This window comes from Onychostoma macrolepis, chromosome 04 (genome assembly GCF_012432095.1).
Source record: "Onychostoma macrolepis isolate SWU-2019 chromosome 04, ASM1243209v1, whole genome shotgun sequence".
Lineage (NCBI taxonomy): Eukaryota > Metazoa > Chordata > Actinopteri > Cypriniformes > Cyprinidae > Onychostoma > Onychostoma macrolepis.
Window position 1 is genome coordinate 15072061 of NC_081158.1, and position 9361 is coordinate 15081421.

At 45.4% G+C, this 9361-nt stretch overlaps 2 protein-coding genes across 3 annotated transcripts in view; one reads left to right on the top strand and one right to left on the bottom strand.

Annotated features, from left to right (window-relative positions):
• The window catches only part of trim24 (tripartite motif containing 24), a 30925-nt gene extending 22524 nt beyond the window's left edge, over positions 1-8401 (top strand). Inside the window, exon 17 of the mRNA XM_058773850.1 lies at positions 7957-8401. Within this exon, the coding sequence (XP_058629833.1) occupies positions 7957-7962 (6 nt within the window). The 3' untranslated portion in view covers positions 7963-8401. The remainder of the gene's footprint in view (positions 1-7956) is intronic.
• On the bottom strand, positions 2871-8468 carry LOC131539330 (uncharacterized). Of its 2 annotated transcripts, XM_058773852.1 has the most exons (3): positions 8400-8468; positions 4428-5972; positions 2871-3172 (listed from the first exon to the last, which is right to left on the bottom strand). In XM_058773852.1, the coding sequence occupies exon 2, from the start codon at positions 5503-5505 to the stop codon at positions 4432-4434; it is 1074 nt and encodes a 357-aa protein (XP_058629835.1). In that variant the 5' UTR covers positions 5506-5972; positions 8400-8468; the 3' UTR covers positions 2871-3172; positions 4428-4431. The 2 variants fall into 2 exon arrangements, with proteins under 2 accessions (XP_058629835.1, XP_058629834.1); XM_058773851.1 differs by having other exon boundaries at positions 2878-5972.
• Between the last annotated feature and the right edge of the window lie 893 nt (positions 8469-9361).

The window sequence follows — 9361 nt, forward strand, 5'->3', positions numbered from 1 at the left end:
ACCCAGTTTCATCGGGTGGAGTTAGTTTTGTCATTTCTCCAGTCCCTGTTGGAGACAGGACTGACGGAGTCAACCTTGAGGGGATATGTGGCGGCTATATCAGATCGCCATATGGACTACGGAGGTAGCACAGTTGGTGTCCATCCTCTTGTGAAATGTTTTCTGAAAGGAGCTCGTAGATTAGGTCCATCTCAAGCTCGGTTGGTTCCCTCATGGGACTTGGGCATTGTCCTGAAAGCTCTGACAGAACAGCCCTTTGAGCCATTAGACAAATTGGGATTAGAACTTCTCACGTTGAAGACAGCCTTTCTCTTGTCTATTGCTTCAATTAAGAGGGTGAATTGCATGCCTTGTCAGTACACCCTGCATGCTTGAGACTGGGGAAGAAGATTCATCCATTTCTCTCCTTCCGAACCCATCATTTCTGCCAAAAGTTTTGCCTCGTTCTTATGTCTCCAGACCTTTGGTACTAGAACCCTTTCATCCCCTCCTCATGATTCAGCAGAAGCAGCCAGATTACATCTAATCTGCCCAGTCAGAGCACTGAGGAGATACATTGCTTGCACTCAACAGATCAGACAGACTGATCAGCTGTTTGTCTGTTTTGGAGACTCAGTGCGAGGCCAGGTGGTGTCCAAGCAGCGGCTCGCAAGGTGGGTGGTCAGGCTAATAGAACTAGCCTACCACAGCATTGGAAGGCCTCCTCCCAAGGGGTGGTGGCCCACTCTACTAGAGGAATGGGGACTCTTGGGCATTATTTAAGGGGCCTCTGGAAGAAGTGTGTGTGGCAGCAGGCTGGTCGTCCTCTTTGACATTTGCCAAATTCTATCGTCTGGATCTGGCAAGGACAGTTTCATCTGCTATTCTGCAAACAGCGGAACAGTTATAAACTGCTTTATGTTACAGTTATGTCAAGGTATTATTACCTGGTGGTTTGGTTGTAAGTTATATGAAGAACTAATAAAGGTTCTGTTGCATTAATCATGTCCTGGTTATTGCCCCGCTAGATTTCCCCTCATGACCTTATCTGGTACACAGTTGACCCATACTGTGGCGTGTTGACTGAGATGAAATAGAACGGAGGGTTACGTAGGTAACCTAGGTTCTGTGAATGAAGTCAACACGCCACGAAGCGTGGTCACTCGGGGACTGCTTAGAGCCAGTCGGAAAAAGAGAAAGGGCCGGCTGATTAACACCTGTATTTATAGGAGGTGATTGCAAGCGGGGCGTGGTTAATTTGATATATCGTCTCCTGACAGCTCATCCTTAGCGAGGCTGACCCATACTGTGGCGTGTTGACTTCATTCACAGAACCTAGGTTACCTACGTAACCCTCCGTTCTCCAAACTCATCAGGCATTATAGGAGAAAATTCAAAGCTGTTATGTAGGGAAAAGGACGTTGCAATAATTGGGTGCCAATAACTGTGGCTAACATGAACTAGAGAAAAACATTTATTTCATAATGTGAGTTTCCCCCCAGTTTCCATTGTTTTACTTCAATGAAAGGGTAGAATTTTGTAAATTTTTGAATGAAAGATCAAAAGGACAAACAATGCAGATTTATTTTCACAGCCACCTTTGCTCACCAAGGGTGCCGATATTAGTGGACGGCACTGCATCTACTATCTCTCACTAGAGTGTTAGTAGAGTATTTGTAGAATGGTGAGGTTAGGGTTAGATTAAGTTGACATGTTCTTGCAGAGTTTCTTATAGTCAGTAGAATGTCTTTTGGGAGATCACCACAATAAAGAATTAGCAGATATTAAGCACTAATAATACTAATACTCTACTAATACTGTAATGAGAGTTAGTTGACATGTAAGTGCAAGGTTCTATTGTCAACAGAATGTTCAAAAGGGACCATCAATATAAAGTTCTGTCAGGACCACTATCGTCAAAGATGATTGACAATTAGCATACAGTTTGGATTGGCGGTATGGTTCTGTTCTGGGCAAGAACTCCCTGTGCATCCATGCAGCCTAGCATGGACAAGAGCAGGGAGAGCATCAATAACCCCCCCCCCCCTAGGGAAACAGAACAGAACCAACATAAATGTATTGCAGATATCATTAATGATCAATAATTTAATGTACACATTTTATACATTAGCCTGATTCAAAAGATAATCAGAAGGCCAGATTCTGACTGGATGAGAAGAGGAGTTGGGGATGGAGAAGGGTCATGAGCTACTGAGCAACGCGAAAGCTGCTGATAATACTGAAGGATCATGTATAGGAAGCTGACATAGGCGTCGTATTCCTATAGGTAGATATGGATCAGCTGAGAGTCAGCTGATGCAAGCTTGACTAATGTGACCTGCCAGAATTAATGCTATGCTTGATTGTTACCAACTTTTCTTTAGAAACGTTTTTTTTTTCTTTTTTAATTCACAGTTACAGGTTTTTTCATGTTATTTTACATTAGACATGTAAATTCACAGTCTAACATTTTCAATCTGTAAAATAAATTGTAAAACTACAGTAAAATTACAGTATATTGCTTATCATCTGCTCCTAAGTCTCTGAGAGAGAAACTATCATGCAAGACTCATACAGCCTGCAATTTTGATGTAATAATGCCTCCTTGTGACTACATTATATGATAAACTGTAAATGGAGTACAATTTCTTTACTTCATTAATACACTCTTTCACTTCAGTCTAATTTGCTGTATTTGTTAATCACCACAAAGTTGTGCATCAGAACTGAGACACAGGGCACTAGCTCAAGACACATTGGAACCGTGGTGCTCCCGCAGGTTTGAGTCTGACCTGCGTAATTTCCTGGTCCTCCTCTGTCTCTGTTCACTCATGTGAATTAAAAACAGAAAAGATCATGGACATAGAAGTGTTCAAAACTAAGTTGTGGTTACAATGCACAAAATACAATAAATAGGGATGTCACAGTATCACTTTTTTTAGAGAACAAGTATGATACTGACACATTCTTATTCTTGTTAATACTGATGTCACGGGGTGAAGAATCACACGACAAGGAAGGTGCAAAATAAATGCCCCGGAGGGTGGATTTATTTGTGGTAGGTAGAGTGTGTCAAGTGAGTTGGTGCCTCGGTGCTCTGAGTGCTCTCTCTCCTCCTGTTCCTTGGCCGTGGGATCGTGCTCCATGATAAGTCTTGTGTCCCAGAAAGTGCCGCTCGGTCAGCTGCTGCTGTCTGCGAGGGAAAGGAGAGAACGACGTTAGCTCTTGTCTCATGGAGAATGAACTCGCTTGTGGCTTGGCTCGGCGTGACTTTATAGCCCGGCCGTTAACGAGCTGCAGCTGTGACCGAGCGACCGGTGACAAGGAAGTGCAGGTGTTCCTGATCCGTTTCCAGGGCAACGCTGATGAGTAATCGGGGCGCTCGTCACAGGTGCTCCCGGACTAATGGCATCACCGGTCGATCCTCTCCCTCATCTCCTTAACGTGTTCAATGACTGAACGTTGGGGGGCCGGCTGCTCCCGGGCTGCTCCCAGACCTCCTTTGCCACATCTAGGAGGCCCCGGGGTTGTCGACCGAAGAGGAGCTCGAAGGGGGTGAAGCCAGTTGAGGCCTGGGGGACCTCGCGGATTCAGAACAGGACATACGGGAGCATGAGGTCCCAGTCGCGCTTGTCCTCAGCTGTCACTCGTCTCAGCATCTATTTTAGGGTTTGATTAAAGCGCTCGACGAGTCCGTCTGTCTCGGGATGGTAGACCGTGGTCCTCAACTGCTTCACCCTCAGCAGCCGGCAGAGGTCAGCTATTAGCCGGGACATGAATGGGGTCCCCTGATCGGTCAGGATCTCTACTGGGATGCCGACTCGGCTGAATAGAAGGAACAGCTCCTGGGCGATCGCCTTGGCTGTGGCCTTCCGCAGGGGGATCGCTTCTGGGTACCGGGTGGCATAATCGACGATCACCAGTATGTGTTCGTGCCCCTGTGCAGACTTCGGCAGCGGCCCTACCAGATCCATCCCGATGCGCTTGAAGGGCACCTCAATGATGGGAAGTGGAATCAGCGGACTGGGGGGAGGCTTCCTGGGCGCTGTTAGCTGGCAGGTGGGGCAAGCCTGACAGAACCGTTTCACCTCGGCGTCTAAGCCCGGCCAATGGAAACGGTCCTTAATTCGTTGGGCAGTGTTGACCGGCCTGAGGTGCCCTGCCATGGGATGGGAATGTGCCAGAGTTATGACGGTCTCCGTCTTCAAGCGAGGTACAACCAGTATCTTTTTTTTCCTCCCCCCTTCGCTGTGTGACACAATAGAGTAGGCCGTTCTCGACGACGAAGTGCGGAAGAGGATGGGGCGCTGGCTGACGCTCTTCTCCGTCCATTATCCGGACCTGGGACCAACAGTGCTTCAGCCGGTCGTCTTCCCGTTGGGCTCGGCCAAACGAGACCTGTTGGAACACATCATAGAAGACGTTAGAATTTTGGGAGGGGGACTCACCATCTCACCCGCTATCCGTGGTTAGAAGGACAGGGCGTCGTCGCGGCCTCTTCGGGGCTGGTTGTTTTCGGCGGCCCCCTCCAGGGCTGGCAGGCTGAGTGAGGGTCGCCAGAAGGCGGTCAAATCCAGGCCAGTCTCGGCCGATCAGGACGGGTACGGGGAGATCTCTCATTACGCCCACTTCGACGGGCCAGGTGCCTGGGGCAGCTGAGATGGTCACGCGATGGGCCGGAACCTGGCGAGTGTCCCCGTGGACACAAGTTATGGGCAGTGAGGTCTTGCACTCCGTGCGAGGGGCTAGGACGTGTGTCTGGACGAGACTTACTGCGCTTCCCGAGTCTAGGAGGGCCCGGAACGGTTTTCCATCCACCTTTACCTTGGTCTCCGGTGCCCCGGCGGGAAGGTCCCGATGCACGATGCAGCCTGCCAGCCAGGTTCGAGCGGGAGGTGTGGGAGGCTCTGTGGGCATGGGTTCATCCCGAGCGGAGGGGGCCGCCGGCCTACTCGTGTGTCGCGGGGTGCCCTCCGGCTGGCTGTTGGAAGCGGACCCCTCAGCGACGCAGGTGATGGAGCGCGTCGTGGTTGATCGGTTCCTCCGGGCACTCCCTCGCTCCCACAGAAAAGCAGTCGGCATGAGAAACCCGACCTCGACGGTAGAGCTGGTGGAAGCCGTGGAGCTGGTGGATGCAACCCAACAGCGAGATGTGGGGAGAGAGAGCGCCGCCATTTCCCCGGAGGGTGAGCCAGGAGCGACGCACACTCTCCCCAACAGCCAGTGTCGCGCCAGTTGTGTAAGCCCGGCGGCCTGAGCCCGGGCCGGTAGACGGGCTTTATATTCCCACTCATGGAAGTGTTGCGCTGCACATATGGCCGATAGGCCCAGTCGGGCTAGGATTTCGCGCTTGAGCGCATTATATTGGCCAGCAGTAGCCGCGGGAAGGCTGAAGTAAGCTCGTTGAGCTTCGCCGGTTAATAGGGAAGCCAGTACCCGGGCCCAGTCTGCGGGCGGCCAACCTTCCAAGGTCGCGGTTGTCTCGAACATCTGGAGATATGCTTCAACGTCATCGTGAGGAGTCATCTTCGGAAGGAGCCTTACAGCCTGCACCCGGGGATTCGAAGGCGATATGGGGGGGTTAGCGGCTCAGAGAGCGGCGAGCTCTTGTTCCGTCTGGCCTTGCCGTGCTGCGAGATATTTGGCAATCTGCTGCTGATTTCTGAAGAAGGAGTTGGGGGAGGAGCGCGCACCTATACGGGAGGAAGAACAGGGAAAAAAATCGGGGTGAGCATCCAGGCGAATGATTCTCCTTGTCGGTGATCCTTCACTCTCATGTCCGCATTCTCCACCACTTGTCACGGGGTGAAGAATCACACGACAAGGAAGGTGCAAAATAAATGCCCCGGAGGGTGGATTTATTTGTGGTAGGTAGAGTGTGTCAAGTGAGTGGGTGCCTCGGTGCTCTCTCTCCTCCTGTTCCTTGGCCGTGGGATTGTGCTCCGTGATAAGTCTTGTGTCCCAGAAAGTGCCGCTCGGTCAGCTGCTGCTGTCTGCGAGGGAAAGGAGAGAACGACGTTAGCTCTTGTCTCATGGAGAATGAACTCCCTTGTGGCTTGGCTCGGCGTGGCTTTATAGCCCGGCCGTTAACGAGCTGCAGCTGTGACCGAGCGGCCGGTGACGAGGAAGTGCAGGTGTTCCTGATCCGTTTCCAGGGCGACGCTGATGAGTAATCGGGACGCTCGTCACACTGATACCTGGATTTTCAGTACTGTAGTTTATTTTATTTTATTTGAAATACTGGGTAGAGAAACCAAAAGAATAAATCACATAAAAAAAATAGAAGAAAATAAACATTTAAATATAAGATATAGAAAACAAGCATTTTGTAAAAGTAATGTAACCATAAACACATTTACATTTTTTCCTTTTGAATGCAAATTTGTAAGATTAGAAAGGTAGATGTGTAGAGTTAAATAAATGTTGTGAGTTCAGTTAAAGATAGCTTTATAATAATTTAAAATGATAATATCACACATAGGTCTAATCTGTGATTTCACGTCACATCCTCAAGTTTACTGTATTCTGGAGTATTACAACTGGAGACACAGTCTGGACCCCTCAGGTGTAAATGGGGTCTGTGTGTATTTTTAATGCTGTAAAACTGTTTTGTTCCTATTCCTAGAATGGTCGTGGTTCGACTGGTTATGAAGAAAAACATTTCTAGTCCCAAGTTTGAGGGCTTCAACAAGTGGCCACTTCAGAGAAACAAGAAAAGTCATTATTCATGGAAAATGAATAAATACTTGTGCTGTTGCATATTTCAGTTTGTGATTCTGATCTGGGTTCTGCGCACTACAGTATAGTTTTGGTTTCACTCAGTGCAAACAATCGAGTAACATGCATTTTTCTCTGGTTCCGCGTCGGGTTTAGCGGTCACGTGGTACAAGCCGTAGCTTTCAGAATGCTCGTTTTTAAAAACTCACAGCTTTGTACACAATCTCCGGACTCACGGTGTCCTAGTTTTAACGGATTCAGAAAAGATGAATCATTTACATTTGATGTTCAATAAAGAATCGCTGTCAAACTGAGATCTCGGTATAGAGAATCATGATTTTGTTTTCGGGAGTAGGGCCTAATACAGACAATCACGAGTGTATATTAGCAGCGTTTATATTCTTTTGGTATCTTATGTAGCCTTTGGACCAGGAAACGGTAATATTTTAAATATTCTATAAGACACGCAGTGAGATAGAGGGTGAATTCCAAACGGATATTTTGCGCCCTTGAAGGGCACTTCGGGAAGGGGAGGCCATTTGTGGGGACGTTCCAAACGAAAGTGAGCAACGCTGCGCGTCGGGCGGTTCTTCGCCTCCACGTCGTGCATTCAAATCGTTTAATGCACAGCTAGCCGTTGATTATCCCGTTTATGCCATGATCATTTGCCAGCATTCACATATTAAAGATGTTAATAATATTTGCGCTGCAATATTTGACAAGAACGATAAAAATGACAGTTATTTTCATCTGTATTACTATTCAACTGTAACTGTATGTTACTATGGTTACCAATGTTTATAGGAAGCACATTAATATAGAACGTGATTAAACTGACCTGGAACTACCTATGCAGTTCAACGAATTTAATCAACACCTGCCAGCCAATCAGAATCGAGTATTCAGACAGACCATGGCATAAGTGAAGTTAATGCACTTCAACAAAGTGTTTATTTTGATATAAATGTAGCTAATGCACTGGCATTAAAAGTACAGAAACATTTTATATAAGCTAAGATTCATACACAGATTCCATTATAATTCAGTATGGTATGTGTTTTTATTTTATTATGATCTGATTAATATCAAATTTGAAATTAACCATCAGCTATAAAAAATACATTTTATGTATCTAATCCAAATAATTAGAAACTTTGATTTTATTTTGGAGGTAGTTTGTTGTTGTTTTTTGTTTCTTTTTTTAAATTTTATTATCTAAAGATAACTGTCCAGTTTTTGTCATTTTATCTTCACATGCAGAACTGAAATCTTCATAGAGACACAGATGAATGCCCCCTGTAAGATGAATCTCAGTGAAGAGGGAGAGAACCAGAGCCAGAACCAGAGATCAGCATCTCCAGAGCCCAGCTGTGTGTCTATGAAGAGTGTGACGGCCCGAGTGGTGGCCGCACAAGAGTGGTAATGTGGATGTATCATCTTATATACAGCACACTCATCCACACGTATCCATAAACATGCGCTTTCATACATATATCTATATGAAGGATATATTTAGTCATTTAAGGTTAATCTTTATTTAAATTTGTCATTTGTATTTATTTTGGCTTTAGTTTATAATAACCACATGAAACACAATATTCATTAGTTCTTTATTGTTAGGTTTACATTTACAGTTCATCTTTATATACATCGTTGCTGATTTGGAGTGCACACGAATTAGTTGCGTTGTATCTGTTACTTACATTTGTTTCTATTTTGAGTTTAAGTTCACCGGTGACGTGTGGCGATCTTCAGGTGTCGTCTGCTGCAGCCGCATCCTGGTGTGACGAAAATTAGAGTCCGGGCAGGAACAGAATTTAAGCATTAGTGGTTCTGCCCGGACATACCATTCGTTGAGGTTGCCCGGGGGAGGAGGAAAAGTTGATTTCTTTATTAATTGATTTATGTAGTTGTATATTTATGAGATGTAATTACATTTTGTTTTCTTTATCTTGATTTAATATGTTTCTCTGTTTGACTTAAGTTTGACTTGTGTAATGTTACCTGTTGAATGTAAAAGTTGTGTTGCTTTCCCTCTTAATTTGTAATGGGGCCCATCTCTTGCTTTATAAGCTGTTGCTTTGTTCGTTTGTGAAGTCAGTTTTAGTTGTTGGTTTTGTGTCTGTTTGGATAGTTTGATTTCATTTCTTTTTGGTTTATTTGTTGTATGATTATGAGTTTGTAGAGTTATTGGTTTGGGGGTAAATAAAAACCCAATTTTTCTAGTGAAAGCTGGTGTTCCTTGTTCCTGACTTCTCGGTCCCTCACAAAGAGCAACATATCTATGTGTCATCCCCCTGATCTCAGTGATGAGACCTTTAACACTAGGTGGGATGATAACCAGTACTAGAGAGAGGAGACATAATTAGATCTTAAATTGGTCATGAATTTCAGTTTTTTTTTTTTTCTTTTTTTTTTTCTTTTTTAAATAATTTCTTCTGTTTTTATGTATATCTAAATTGCTTTAGATCTTCAAATGAAATGCAATATAAAACAAAAGCAACCCGAGTAAATACTACAGTATTCATGTATTTATTTGTTTATTGTTAGAATATATGGGCCATTCCACCGAATGGGTGCACTGTAAAACCGAACAGTGAAATTAATGAAATGAAATGAGTTAATTTCTCGAAAATAATAATGAAAGTTCATTGGACTTAATTGA

Bases quoted from the DNA above. Each gene is read 5' to 3' on its own strand.
- LOC131539330 (XM_058773852.1), bottom strand. From the start codon at position 5,505: ATGACTCCTCACGATGACGTTGAAGCATATCTCCAGATGTTCGAGACA.